The sequence below is a fragment of the Giraffa tippelskirchi genome, chromosome 1 (assembly GCF_054371585.1).
Source record: "Giraffa tippelskirchi isolate mGirTip1 chromosome 1, T2T-mGirTip1v1.2.pri, whole genome shotgun sequence".
In the NCBI taxonomy this organism is placed as follows: Eukaryota; Metazoa; Chordata; class Mammalia; order Artiodactyla; family Giraffidae; genus Giraffa; species Giraffa tippelskirchi.
Window position 1 is genome coordinate 25,625,055 of NC_137275.1, and position 15,694 is coordinate 25,640,748.

General features: G+C 36.2%; 1 protein-coding gene across 30 annotated transcripts in view; it reads left to right on the plus strand.

The window, feature by feature from the left end:
* Positions 1–15,694, plus strand: part of RCHY1 (ring finger and CHY zinc finger domain containing 1) — a 121,156-nt gene that overhangs the window by 1,643 nt on the left and 103,819 nt on the right. For 21 of the 30 annotated variants that reach the window (XR_014081060.1, XR_014081084.1, XR_014081081.1 and 18 more), the window contains exons 2-8: positions 378–497; positions 742–857; positions 6,905–6,983; positions 8,918–8,962; positions 9,072–9,130; positions 9,222–9,248; positions 10,182–10,302. Coding sequence is in view for 15 of the 30 variants with exons in the window: in XM_081586663.1 (XP_081442789.1) it covers positions 378–497; positions 742–857; positions 6,905–6,983; positions 8,918–8,962; positions 9,072–9,130; positions 9,222–9,248; positions 10,182–10,302 (567 nt within the window). In the remaining 15 variants the exon portion in view is untranslated. Of the gene's footprint in view, positions 1–377; positions 498–741; positions 858–6,904; positions 6,984–8,917; positions 8,963–9,071; positions 9,131–9,221; positions 9,284–10,181; positions 10,976–12,463; positions 13,134–15,694 lie in introns of those variants that run through there. The other 9 variants (XM_081586595.1, XM_081586556.1, XM_081586653.1 and 6 more) reach the window with 7 other exon arrangements.

Below are 15,694 nucleotides of genomic sequence, written 5' to 3' on the forward strand. Positions count from 1 at the left end.
AGTATTTAATGCTTCAGTGTTAAAGTTGGTAAATGAAATTATCTGGAATGTCTTAAGTAGAAATTGCCTGCCTGCTACTTAATGCTGAGAATGAGTTTAGGGTATTGTGGGATTAACTTTTCAGTTTAGGGACGGCCATCTTTCATAATTCTTCTGTTTTGAACTACAAGGTTGTGTTCAACTTGATAGAGACCTAGATGTTGATGGGAAAACAGTGAAATGTTATGTATAGTTATCAGTTTACCAAATGATCCATTGGTTGTAATCTTTGACCTTGTTCCAGGAGGAGGAGAAGGAAAGAAATTTCTTTTTGCGTTATTTCAAACTTGTCTTGCCTTGCTTATACCTTTTTTTTTTTTTCCTTACCTGGGGATTAGGCACCTTGCTGTGACAAGCTTTATACTTGCCGATTGTGTCATGATAACAATGAAGATCATCAGCTAGATCGCTTTAAAGTAAAGGAAGTGCAGTGCATAAACTGTGAAAAAATACAGCGTGTAAGATTTTATTACATATTTCTATTTTTTTTTAAAACATGTACTAAGGTGGTTTTAAAAATTTAATCAAGAATATTGCAAATACAACTTTAGGTCTTAAAGTATGCAGTATCTTGGGTTTAAATGTATGAAAACATGTAAAGATAAAACCACATGTACATTAAGAAAAAATCTGGACATTTTAAATTAGTACTTCAGAATGTTTTGGTAAATTGTATATTTTTAGTTACTTTTTGTTTTTTAGGCACAACAGACTTGTGAGGAATGTAACACATTGTTTGGAGAATATTATTGCAGTGTATGCCATCTGTTTGACAAAGACAAGAAACAGTATCATTGTGAAAACTGTGGAATTTGTAGGTACTGTATGTAAAATGTTCTTTTTAAATTATTTCTAATATATCTTAGCAATAATAGTTTTTAAAATCACCTTATTGGAATATAATTACATGAAAAAATGGCTACCACCCACACCAGTATTCTTGCCTGAAGAATTCCATGGACAGAGGACTTTCAGAATTACATCTTATGGGATGTATTAATTTTAAATGTTCAGTAACTTTTGACAAATATATCTACTGTGTTACCATCATCACAAATCAAGGTTTAAAAAAAATTTCCATTGCCGTAAAAAGTTTATTCATGCCTTCATCATTTAACTAGCCCATCAACAATTGTGTGGCTATTTAAATTTTAAATTTGGGGTAGAAATTATGCTTTTATATGAAGTGGCTTGTAGGAAGCTAAGGTAGAAAACTAGGGTAGATTTTTCCTTTTTGAAAATTAGTTTAAAAAATTATGAAAAGTTTTGATAAAATCAGTATAGGCTTAAGAATTGGATGATACAGGAAAGTAGAAAGAATGAAAATAAAATAGTTTTCAGTCCAGCCACCCACTGACAAGCTACTGTTGTCATGTTGGTATGTAGGAATTTTTTTCTTTCTAAAAATCCTAAAGTGTTAAGATGTGTCCAGAAGCATATATGTAACAAATGTATGCTTTAAAGTATACTAATATGACAAACCACTGTTTTTAAGAATTAGAATGTTACCAGTGTTGGAGCTCCAAGTGTCCTATGTCAGTCCTTTCTCATTGTTTCTATTGGAGAATTTTAAATCACTTTCGGTTTTTATGTAGTGTTTCGTGTTTTGGCTGTGCCATGTGAGATCTTAGCTCCCTGACCAGGGATTGAACTCGTGCCCCTTGTGTTGCCAGCCTGGAATTTTAACCACTGGACCACCAGGGAGGTCCCTAAAGGTAGTTGTTTTTAAGGAAGGGTAACAAATATACCAGAGAAGGCAATGGCACCCCACTCCAGTACTCTTGCCTGGGAAACCCCATGGACGGAAGAGCCTAGTAGACTGCAGCCCATGGGGTCGTGAAGAGTCGGACACGACTGAGCGACTTCACTTTCATGCACTGGAGGAGGAAATGGCAACCCACCCCAGTATTCTTGCCTGGAGAATCCCAGGGATGGAGGAGCCTGGTGGGCTGCCGTCTAGGGGGTCGCACAGAGTCAGACACGACTAAAGCAACTTAGCAGCAGTAGCAGCAGCAACAAATATACCAAAAGATGTGACAATCATAAGCAAACCTCCTTTTCTAGTTTTTATGTCTAGAAATTTGACTTTGGTCTTTTTTATATTTTTTACATATGTAATAACTCTTTGAACATGTGAAATGTAATAATAATTGGTTTCATGTCCTTCTCTGGTAATTCTAACCTCTGTGTCAGTTTGGATTGATTTTGATTGTTCAGTTCTTTTTTTAGTTGGTTTTCCTGCCTTTTGGGTGACTGGTCATTGTTGGATACCAGACATTGTGATTTTTACCTTGTTGGGAACTTTTCATATTCCTGCAAATCTTCTTGAGCTTTATTTTGGGATGCAGTTAAGTTACTTTGAACAGTTTGGTACTTCTGGGACTTGCTTTTATAATTTGTTAGATGGATCTGGAGGTGTGCTTATTCCAGGAGTAATTATTCCTCACCACTGAGGCAGTACCTTCCTGAGTACTCAGCTCAGTACCCCATGAATTCTAAGCTTTTCCAGTCTGGCTAAAGGGAGTAAATACTGATCCTGACCGTGTCTGAGTGCTGAACACTGTTCCTTCTAGTTCTTTTGAATGGTTCTCTCCCTGGCCTTGGGGGGTTTCTTCACATGCATGAGCTGATATGTATCCTACTAAATACTTGAGGGGCTCCCCTGTGCAGCTCTGTCCTCTCTGCAAGTCCGTCCTGTGAGCTGCAACAATCATGGATTCCTTGGACTCTCAGCTCATCTTCTCGATCAGCAAGTCTTTCTGGCTCTGCTTTTGTTCCTCCAACTTGTCCTACTGCCTGTAGGTGCTCTAGGCAATAAACTAGGGCAATTTTAGGGCTTGTTTAGTTTGTTTCCTGTATCTTGCAGGTTGCTGTCTTTCGTTGCTTGATGTTCAGTGAAACTTGTTTTATATGTTTTGTTTGAGTCGTGTGGTAGTAGTTTTGGGTAAGAGGGTAGATCCAGTCTCTTGTCTGTTATTCTGTCTTGGGCCGTAGTGGAAGTTTCCTGCAGGGTTTTACCGGTGGAATTGGACAGACTGATTGTAAGTTTCATCTGAAAGAGAAAAATTCAGAGCTGAGCAGATTTTGAAAAGGAAGAACAACAAGGGGATTGCCTTTCCACATAACCAAAACATGACAAAGTGAGAGTAATTTAAATGGTATATTCTTTGTGTAGGAATAGACAAATAGATAAAGAGAAAAACTGTGTGTGTGTGTGCGCACACACACATTCACATATTTAACATACGAATTTATAGCAAAAAATGGCATTTCAGATCAGGAGAACAGGTACTAAGATAACTGATGATCCATTCGGGAAACAAAAAATTGATTACTAAAATTCTATGCATTCATTAGAATATGGTTTTAGCATGTTGTAACAGAAATGCTAAATAATAAGTGGCTCAAAAAAGACATTTATGTTTCTCAGGGAAAAGTCTGAACCATGTAGTTAAATAGAAGCCCAGGTTTCTCTTATTTTTGCCCTGCTATCCATAAGATACTTCCTTGTCTACACAATTTAAAAGAACTCATACTCTTGTCAGCTGAAAGGGGGAAATAGGTGAAGGGAAGGTACACCCTTTTCTCCGAGGGGCACAAGACAGAATTTTCATTTGTCTCTTCTGTTCACACTTCCAGGGAAGTTGGGAAGTAGTTTTTATTCAGTACAGCCCTGTGCCCAGCTAATATTGTGCAGGAAGAGGATAAGAGAAATTTGCAGACAACTGGCAGTTCACCTTTACTGTATGTAGTGGATTTCAAATGGATGAAAGAAAAATATAAAAATCATAAGCTGTAGTATTAGAAGTATATAGGAGAGTATGTATATGACCAGTGGGTTTCAAAAGTTTTTTCAAAATAAGAGGCATACCCTGAGGAAACCAAAATTGGAAAAGACACATGTATCCCATTGTTCATTGGAGCACTGTTGACAATGGCTAGAACGTGGAAGCAACCTAGATGTCCATCAACAGTTGAATGGATAAAGAAGTTGTGGTACATATGCACAATGGAATATTACTCAGCCATAAAAGGAACACATTTGAGTCCTAATGAGGTGGATGAACCTAGAACCTATTACACAGAGTGAAGTGAGTCAGAAAGAGAAAGATAAATACCATATTCTAATGCATATGTATGGAATCGAGAAAAATGGTACTGAGCAATTTATTTACAGGGCAACAATGGAGAAACAGACATAGAGAATAGACTTACGGACATGGGGAGAGGGGAGGAGAGGGTGACATGTATGGAAAGAATAACATGGAAACTTACATTACCATATGTAAAATAGATAGCCAAGGAGAATTTGCTATATGGCTAAGGAAACTCAAATAGGGGCTCTGTATCAACCTAGAGGGGTGGGATGGGGAAGGAGATGGGAGGATGGGGATATATGTATACCTATGGCTGATTCATACTGAGGTTTGACAGAAAACAGCAAAATTCTATAAAGCAATTATCCTTCAAGAGAATAAAAAAAGAGGCAGAAGCATAAGCCATAAATTGAAATATCATGTCTTTTTATTACCTAGGAATTAAAATGAATGTATGATAAAAAATATAAAAAAGATGATTGACATACCAAAAAAGTACTTTTAATATATACAAGTGAAAAAGATGAATATCCAGGATATATAAAAGTGTTGCTCTCAGTTGTGCCTGACTCTTTGTGACTGCATGGATTGTAGCCCACCAGGCTCCTGTGTCCATGGGATTCTCCAGGCAAGAATACTGGAGTGGGTTGCCATGCCCTCCTCCAGGGGATTTTCCTGACCCAGGGATCATACCCAGGTCTTCTGCATTGCACATGGATTCTTTACCATCTGAGCTACCAGGGAAGCCAGGATATATAAAGAACTCCTTTAATTAGATTCCTCAAAAAACTAAAAGAAGTACCATATGATACCATGTGTAGTTCCATTCTTGGGATGCTCTGTGTGTGTGTGCACTTGCGTGCTCAGTCTTGTTTGACTCTGCAGCCTCATGGACTGTAGCCTGCCAGGCTCCTCTGTCCATGGGATTTTCCAGGCAGGATGGGTTGCCATTTCCTTCTCCAGGAGATCTTCCTGACCCAGGGATTGAACCCGAGTCTCTTGTGTCTCCTGTGTTGGCAGGCAGATTCTTTACTCCTGTGCCACCTGGGAAGCCCCCCACTCTTGCGTACGTATCCAAAAAAAGTGAAAACACTAATTCAAAAAGGTACATTTGCTCAAGAGTTCATGATAGCATCATTTACAGTAGCCAAGATATGGAAGCGACGCAAGTGTTCACCAACAGACAAAGAAGATGTAGTGTACACACACACACACTGTCTTCTCTCACACATACTCTGGAATATTACTCAGCATAGTAAAGAATGAAATTCTGCCATTTTCAGTATTGTGGGTGGACCTAAAGAGTATTATGCTTAGAGAAGGAAGTCACAGAGACAAATGCTGTATATCATCACTTATATGTGGGATCTTTTAAAAAAAATAGTGAATATATATAACAAAACAGAAACAGACAGTTATAGAAAACAAACTAGTGGATACTAGTGGAGAGAGAGAAGCAGAGAGGGCAAGATATAGAGGTAAGGGATTAAGAGATACAAGCTACTGTCTATGAAATAGATAAGCTATAAAAATATATTGTGCTTCCCAGGTGGTGCTAAGTGGTAAAGAATCCGCTTGCCAGTGCAGGAGATGTGAGAGATGTGGCTTTGATCCCTGGGTTGGGAAGATCCCCAGAGTAGGAAATGTCAACATACTCCAGTATTTTTGCCTGGAAAGTTCCATGGGCAGAGGAGTCTGGTGGGCTATAGTCCATGGGGTCACAAAGAATCGGACAGGACTGACCACAGTGAGTTGCCATAAGGAAGCACAGTGTGCTTCCCAGGTGGTGCAGCACAGGGAAACAGTAGCCATTATTTTGCGATAATTTTAAATAGAGTATAATGTATAAAAATGCTGAATCACTATGCTACATACTTGAAACTAATATAATAATGTAAATCAAGTATATACTTGAGTTAAAGAGCTTCTTTAAAATTATAAAAGACAAATATCCTATTAGAAAAATGAACCGAGCACTTGAACAGACAATCCACAGGAGAAGTCCAAATGGTTCATAGATAGTAAAATATGCTCCGTGTATCATCATTTGAGAAATTCAAATTAAAGTGATGTTTTTATTTGTCGTATAGGTAACCATTGTTGGCTAGGGTGTGGGGAACATGGGTGCTGTTACACATTGGGGGGAGTATAAATTAGTACTCTCTTTGGAGGTCAGTTTGGCAGTATCAGAACTGATGATGCATTGCCCTCTGAACCTACAGTTTCACTTCTAGGAATTTTGTAAAAAATCATCAATATGTAGGTTGACTTGATGTCTGTAAGGGGTATTTATTGTATCATTGCATTAGCTAAAGATAGTAAATTTTATCAATAGAAGAATATTAAAAAATTAAGCTATATCCATACCATTTAATACTATGTAACTTTGAAGAAGAATAAAGTGGTTCTATGTAGTCTTACATAGAATACCCTTCAAAGAATACTGTTAAGTGAAGAAGCTGCAAAACAGAATATATAGAAAGAATCCATTTGTGTAAAAAATAAAACTCAAAGCATGTGTAGCTGTGTGTGTGTGTGTGTGTGTGTGTGTGTATGCAGTTTTATAGAAGAAAAAAGCACTCGGAAGGATAGATACTATTCTGTTTGTAGTGCTTGCATTTGAGGAGTGATGTTGGGAAGGTAGGGATTCACCTCATATTCTTCACTGTGGTTTGAATTTTGTGTATAGTGAATCTGAACTTACATATAATGAGTAAATATGTAATAAAAACATATGTAATCTTTTGTTTTTCACGTTACTTTTTTAGGATTGGTCCAAAGGAAGATTTTTTCCACTGTTTGATATGTAACTTATGCCTTGCAATAAATCTCCAAGGGAAGCACAAGGTATGTACTTAAGTTTGTATGATTTAAAAAGTGTTATTTTTGAAAACAGCTAAAATCTTAATTTGTTTAAAAGCATGTTAACTTTCAGATGTTACTGAGTATAGTCATGTTGCTTTTTATTTTTAAGCAGTATTACGTGAATGTTCTAAAGTACAGACCTTAGAATATCTGATCTACAGTTCCCTTTTCTTCTCTATAGTGTGTAAGAACACTTACATCAGTTATTAGTATAATGTACACAGCCTCTAAATTAGCCTGTGGATTCTTATCATTGAAACTGGTTTTGAGAATAGCTTTTAAAATGTATAGGAGAAATACAGAGCAGTGTAACCTTTTGTTAATACAACATTCCTAGATAATTCAGTATTCCTTTCCAATAAAAATATTTTTAACTTGGATGTAGAAATTTTATATCATGATCCTAGGCCCTTTAAACATTATTTTTCATTTTTTAGGAGAAAATCTAATGAACTATCACTTATAGTACTGATTCTATCCAAGAATTGAGAGAATGGAGAATCTGATGAGGTTGTTTTAAAAAGATACTAGATAATGAAAAAGTGAAAGTTAGTCACACAGTCGTGTCTGAACTCTTTGAGTTCCCATGGACTGTTAGCCTACCCAGCTCTGTCTGTGTAATTCTCCAGGCAAGAATACTGGAGTATGTTGCCCTTTCCTTCTCCAGGGGATCTTCCCGACCCAGGAATCGAACCTGGGTCTCCTGCATTGCAGGCAGATTCTTTACCAACTGAGCCACGAGGGAAGCCCTACTAGATAATAGCTAGTCTAAAATACTGAGGTAGTAAGAGAAACTGAGGTGAATAATGAAAATAGGGAATATAGTGACAAGTATAAGGGAAAGAGAATGGGGGCTGAATGAAGATGACTCCTAAGGATTTTAGTCCTGGCTTTAAGTACTTTATTAATAGATTGTAAGAGATAATAAAAGATTCAGTTTGGTTTTACAGACTTGTGTTGAGGCTGATTAACTATGTTGTGTTGCCTTTAGATATACTATGTTGTCTTAGAAAACTATATACTCAGTTTCTCTTGCAGTATTTTTGTTTTGTTTCTCAGTTATTTTTTATTGTTTATGTTAGTAAGTGGTGGTATCATCTACTCAGGTGTTTGCTAAAAAACCTGGGTATCATTTATGGCTTGATGCTTTCTCTTACCTCTTCACACTTAATCAGACCTTGTCATGTCAAGTTAGGAACTCAGGCTCATTGGGCAACCTGTTGGAGCACACATATATTTTCATTTCTTGATAGCATGTAATTTGGGGAGTTATTTAGCTTCTCTAGACCTCAAAGGGACTTACCAGGTTGTGCAGTGGTAAAGAACCCACCTGCCAGTGCTGGAGATGTGGATTCAATCCTTGGGTCAGGAAGATCCCCTGGAGAAGGAAATGGCAACCTACTCCCAGTATTCTTGCCTGGAAAATCTTATGGACAGAGGAGCCTGGTGGGCCATAGTCCATGGGGTCACAAAACCTTGGACATGACTGAGCACACTTGAATGCATGCACAGGCCTCAAAATACATCATCTGTAAAATGGGGTAAATAATTGTATGTGTTTCAGTGTTGTGGGAATTAATTGAGATAATACAAAGTAATGAACTTGACATATGGCATGTAGTAAAATCTCTTTAATATGAACTATTACTATTTCTTTATCTGTAAAATGAAGATAATTTGAATAATTAAGATGTATTAGGAATTTCATTGTTTCAGGTAATGTGCAAAGGCTGAAATAGTTTTGAGACTTAACTGTTCAGTTCTTGTCTAACTTATATATAAGAGACATATTAATGTTCATTATTACATTTAGTAAGTTGGTATTGTTTCCTTTGTTAGTTTTTATTATTAATGCTATGGTTGTATAATTAACATCTAGTGAAGCTTTTGGTAATTTTAATTTTGCTTTTAAACAGTGTATTGAAAATGTTTCCCGGCAGAATTGTCCAATATGTTTGGAGGTGAGCTTAAAATATTTTTTGCTTTGGAAATATCCTGTTTTGAATTTAAAATACTGAGAATTTATATTGTGTTCATGTAATTAACCACCAACTTTATTTGCTTTTACAGGACATTCACACATCTCGTATTGTTGCTCACGTCTTACCGTGTGGACATCTTTTACATAGGTAAAGTAACTTTGTTTTTTTTCCTCAAAAATGTTTGGAGATGGTGGAGATACTTTTTGCTTTATTAAAATAATGTTATATTTTCTTTCAGAACGTGTTATGAAGAAATGTTGAAAGAGTGAGTGTTTGATGGGATTATAAAAAATTGTTACTGTAAGATGTCTGTTTTTGTTTCTTTTTTTTTTTTTCAGGCGAGTGAGGAAGGGAATGGGCAAATCTTGCAGTTACTTATAGCATATTTGACTGGTGGATATTTCCTTTGAGATGGGTAGGGTAGATGAGTAGTGTTAAATTGGGCAAAGCATGTTGGGAGAGAAACACTGGACTCTGCCTTTGTCCTCATGTTCCTGTTATGCCATATCTCATTTGCAATTTGAGACAGATAACCTCTCATTCTCTGGCTGCTAATTGGGGAGCTTGGTCTCTGCCTGAGACAGTCATAGTGTTGTAAAAAATAAAAATGCTGAGACATGTTGCTCAAAATTACTAGCTGTTGTATTAGCCCACTATAATGAGCTGCAAAAAAATCCAAAACTCATACCAAAATTTATGTAATTCTAATTTTGTTGTGGGGAAAGGGTACTAAAGTGAGATGCATATAGTTAGAAAAGAGGAAATTGTGTAAATGTATTTTGGTCCTGTAAACTGATGAGCAAAAATTTTAATTTAAGAGCCAGATAAAAGGGAACATTTTCAGAAATTTTAGAAAGAAAATAACATGATCTGAATAATTTTTAAGGAATTCAATCTCTTCTTTGCTTGAATATATTAAGAAATCGAGGCTAACTAAAAAGCAGTTTGATTGGTTTTTAAAATATATTGCGTATATTCTACAAAGAATACTAAGAAATTCCTCTCTATTTTATAAAACTGAGGAAACAGAAGTAGATTTAAAAAATTCCCTATGATACAGGATTTAATTGAAAAGGTTTGTGAGATGGTCTCGAAGTATAGAATAATGCTTGTGTTAGATGGTTTATGTACCAGTTAGCCTGAGTTGATACACTCTCCATGTAATACTTGGAAAATAACTCTTTCATATCTCTCCTAGAGACTACAGATGTCCATTGTGTATGCACTCTGCTTTAGATATGAGTAGGTACTGGAGACAACTGGATGATGAGGTAGCACAGACTCCTATGCCCTCAGAATATCAGAACATGACTGTGGATGTGAGTAGAATTAATGCCTAAAAAGACTTTTCAGGTTCCTTGTTGATGCTCATGTTTATTTTTGCCCTTTTGCTCAAATCTGTCTAAAAAGTACTATTTCAGCATAGATGTCACTGTGATGATTAATGGGAGGAACCAAATAATCTTTAAATTTTAGTTATTCTGAACTAAGAGGAAAAAAGAAAATCTAAGAATATCTTTGTGCAATATACTTGCCAACACTAGATGGCAGGCAAAAACTTCATTCTAAATTATTTACTTATTACTTAACAGAGTTAATTGATAACAACTGAGCAGAGGGGGATTATTGGTCTGCTATTTTATTTTGATTATGTTTTAATTATTTTAAATTTTATTTAAGGCAAACGTTTACTTATTTTTTTTTTGAAGATTGCTTTTTGGTTTTTAATGTTTATTATGCTTTTTATTCTAAGACTTTTTAATTTGGTCTTAGCCTGCAGTCTAAAATGTAAGAAGTATTTCTGTGCCTTCAGTCTTGTGGAGAATGATCATCTTTTCTCCATTAATTGATATGTGCTGCTGTCTAGTCTCAGCATAACATATTCATTTACAGATTAGAATTGGAAAGTAGATAGCTTTCTGGTGCTTTAATAATTTTTGGACATAAAAGTTTTCAAAAATCTTCCGATATTTCTACACAAAAAGATAAAAACCCCTTAACAAAGCCAGATAAAAATTACTTTCTGTGAAGTTTACACTGGAGCATTTCATAATTCATGTGCATAATTGTTAGGTTGATGAAAGATCATTTTTGTAATACTGACAGTTGTGTTATGTTTTACTAGAGGCTATAACGTGCTATATTCTGTTTAGATCATTTTTTAAAGTAACAGCTTTATTGGGATATAATTCACATACCGTACAACTCGTCCATTTAAAATGAACAGTTCGGTGGCTTTTTAGTGTGTTCTTAGAGGTAGAACCACCATCAATTTTAAAATTATTTTCTCCACCCCAGAAGGAAACTCTGTACCCATTAGCAGTCATTCCTTAATCCTGTAACTCGAGGCAGTGAGCACCTTCTCCATTTAGATCATATTCCCAGTTAATTTTCAGGGGGACTTCCCTGGCGGCCCCGTGGTTACGGCTTTGCCTTCCAGTGCAGAGGGTGCAGGTTCAGTCCTGGCTGAGGAACTAAGATCCCACATGCCTCACAGCCAGAAAACCAAAACATAAACAATATTGTAACATTCAATAAAGGCTTTAAAAACGGTCCAAAGAAAAATCTTTAAAGAAAAAAAAAGTTACTTTCCAAATTATAATTTAGAGAAAATTTGGATGTTTTCTACTTACTATTGTGTGGCTTTTCTAAAGTTAATACTTCTCTCACATAGTAATGTATTGATTTATTTTCAGGTTAACACCCTTTTTTATTTTTCAAGATCTCAGTATGAGAAGAGACTAATTCCTAAGTGGCATCTTACTGTTATTTTAGGGACGAACCAAAAGCTTTTCTTTGTTCCACTTTAGAAAGTACTCTTTTGGACTTTAATTCATTCTTGAGACATCTAAGACCAGGAACTTAATATAATAAGCAAAAATATTATAAATCTGTAAAAAATTGTTGACTAAGATAATTTTCTAAGTGTCAGTGAAAAATAATGAAATTGTGTGTTGTTTTGAATTATAAGTGTTGATCTGATTATTCCTATGTTAATTTATACTATTTATGCTCTTTGGGAACTTTTAAAATAAGACTTCATCGTGCAAATCCACATTTTCATTTTCTAAATTTAGAGCTACCTTAATAGCCTCTTAGAATTTCCAGTGAACAAATAAAAGGTATTCTATTTATGGAATTGTTTAGACTTACATATGTATGTTTTCACATCTTCAGTATGATTTTTTTAGATGATTTTTTGATGTGGATTGGTTTTAAGGTCCACCACTTTTATTGAGTTGGTTACAACATTGCTTCTGTTTTACGTTTTGGTTTTATTTGGCTGTGAGGCATGTAGGATCTTAGTTCCTTGACCAGGGATCGAACCTGCACCCCCTGCATCGGAAGGCGAAATCTTAACCACTGGACTGCTAGGAAGATATCTCTTCAGTATGATTTTTGAGGAATTATTTTGAACAGACAGTACCGCTTTCTATTGATAAGGTTTAATTTACTTAATTTGAATTCATCTCTTTTCAGATTCTCTGCAATGATTGCAATGGAAGATCTACAGTTCAGTTCCATATATTAGGCATGAAGTGTAATATTTGTGAATCCTACAATACTGCTAAGGCTGGAGGATATAGAATTTCAGTAGATGAGCAATGAACAGCCTATGTTGCACTGGAAAAATCAGGATTTTCTGATAGAAAAAGGCTGACTTTTTGTCACAGTGCGTCAAAGTCTATGAATTAGAGTTGACGTGTTTTGGATTAGTGTCACAGCATAAAAGCATATTATAAGACTTAAGGATTCAGGGTCTCTTTATAGAATTATCAGAACTCTACATTGAATGAAAGGCACCATGCTTGTGTTTTGATTGGAAATTTCTTTGGTGTCAGTTGTTGGAAGTCAATGATGTTTGCCACTGAAATTCACATCCATAGACTTCTTATACTTCCTTGGAACTTTGTTTTAAGTGATACTATGCATACAGAATTCATTTCTAGTTCTTGATAGAACTGTACTTAATTCTCAGTATTATCCTTGACTGTTTAAGGGCTGTGCTGTAATGAGGATATGTTCTATCTTACTGTTAAAATCTAATTACATATACTTTAGAATTTTTAAGACAGTCCTTCAGATCATGTAAATGTGAATTTTGATGTAATAACTGCTAATAAAAATATATTAAACTATTTTATAGAAAGTTTTTTCCAATGCTTTTTATTTTTGGTTCAGAGCATTATAGTCTAGTGATGTAAAAGAAATCCACTCTTCTTTGTTTTGAGGTATTCTTCTAAGTCTTAAGAAGACAATCAACATTGAAAAAAATTGTTTTGGTTGCCCAAAATTATTTTTTCAAAGAATAATTTATTCATTAAGTCAGCAAGTATTTAGTGAGCAGCTATTATGTGCTGAGTATGGTTCTAGACAATATAGAGATAACAGTGAACAATACAGATGAAAGCTGCCCTCAGAGTCTAATGTTCCTCATACTTGACTAGCTTTTTCCTTGTTTTTCTTATGTATGCAGTGGTTGTTTTTGTTGTGAATGGGATGAGTTCTTTCTTCTCAGTGCTTGAAAGTAGGTATGGATGAGTCAAAGTGGCATAGAATGTAACTTTTTCAGGGACTCATGATGGAATTGGATATACCTCTTAATTCAGAAACATGGTACACAAAAATATTTGATCCTGAACTTTTTTTTGCCTTTTCATGCTGTTTATGGGAAAAAAGTTGCAAAGAGTCAGACACGACCGAGCAACTGAAATGAACTTTTTTACACCAGTGTCCCAGTATCTACTTAGTTGTTTATAAAAAGCTTTAGATAGGAAGTAAAATGTGTATATATTGATTGACGGATATTTTATTAAACACCAATTATGTTTCCAACTTTGATCTAGTTGAATCTCCTGTGTGTAAGGAAAACGGTATTTTAAAAATCCTAACATTTCTCATACATTTATTTCTTTCGTTGAAATCTCTTTACCTGGCTAAGGCAGCAGCATTGATTTCCAGTTTGGGGCCAGATCTTTATTCTATATTGTCTGCTCTTCTTGTGTTCTCTCCCTGGGTCCATTTCCTCGGCCTGGGCAGAGTATGAGTGCTGATCTTGATTTGGTGAAGGAATGGGATATCTTTTTTTCTTTTCCTTTTTAAGGCACTAAGTGAAAGAAAGTGAAAGTGAAGTCGCTCAGTCGTATCCGACTCTTTGCAACCCTGTGGACTGTAGCCCACCAGGCTCCTCCGTCCATGGGATTCTCCAGGCAAGAATACTGGAGTGGGCTGCCATTTCCTTCTCCAGGGGATCTTCCCAACCCAGGGATTAAACCCAGGTCTCCTGCATTGCAGGCAGACACTTTAACCTGTGAGCCACCAGGGAAGCCCTAAGGCACTAAGTGTTGAGTGATTTATTATACAGTGAAGGAGAGCAGAATACACCATCACAGAATATGCCTTTTTGGCATAAAGATTATTTTGATCTGATTATTTTTGAGAAAGAGCTGTGTGGAAGCTCTGAAAATGAGATAGAAGTTAAAAGTTTTTAAGGGAAAGTTACATTTATAAAGGAAGTTTTCATTTGTAAGGGTCTCCTCTGTACCACGAAGAGAAAGATAACTCAAAATTGCAAGAGTATCTTGTCAGTGGAGAATGTGTCTGCTTAGACCTGTGTGACAAACCTAGGAATGGGCTATCCTGTTAGATAGTCAGTGTACAGATAAGGAAAGATTAGTTTTCCAGTTGTGTTACTTTTTATTTCTGTTATCTAATCAGCTAAACTTACTTAAATCATACAGATTAAAAAAAATTTTTTGGCCACATTTTGCACATATGAGACCTTAGTTCCCTGACCAGGGGTCAAACCTGTGCCCCCTGCATTGGAAGATGGAGTCCTAACCCCTGGACCACCAGGGACGTTCCTATACTATTGCTTTTAATCATAGAATCATAGGCTCTTTGAGTAGCAGTGAGTATATAATAGTAACAAAGCTCTGATTTGAACATCTACTGTTTACAAGTCTTACGCATTAGCATTAATCATCATGATAATTCTGTAGGGTACTTGTCTTCATTCCATGGATGAGAAAGCTGAAGTTCAGAGATTAAGTGAAATGGCTTGAGTCAGTGAAAGGTACTCGGTGTTAGCGGAGAAGGCATTGGCACCCCACTCCAGTACTCTTGCCTGGCAAATCCCATGGACAGAGGAGCCTGGTAGGCTGCAGTCCGTGGGGTCACTAAGAGTCGGACACGACTGAGTGACTTCATTTTCACTTTTCACTTTCATGCATTGGAGAAGGAAATGGCAACCCACTCCAGTGTTCTTGCCTGGAGAATCCCAGGGACTTCAGAGCCTGGTGGGCTGCCGTCTATGGGGTCGCACAGAGTCGGACAAGACTGAAGTGACTTAGCAGCAGCACTCAGTGTTAGCGCTGGGAATCGGGTCCAAGTCTGTGACCTCAAACCCAGTATATCATGCTGCCTTTAATTCAAACTTCCATTTTGCTGAACTATTCTTGATAGCTAAGTCACGGAGGAACTCCTGATTTGATAGACCTTTCATTTTTAGATGTCTTTTAACTGTAAATCTGATTAGTTATATCTTCAATTCAGAATCCAGATTTGTCCAAAATAATGCAGAATTGGTATGTAAAAGCCTGTTTATGACATCCAATCATATGCTTGAAGCAATTTTCAAATGCCTTTGAAGTCAGGGTACCAAGGGTTTCTTCAAGGGTTTGTCCATGACATGTCAATTCAGTGCTTAAA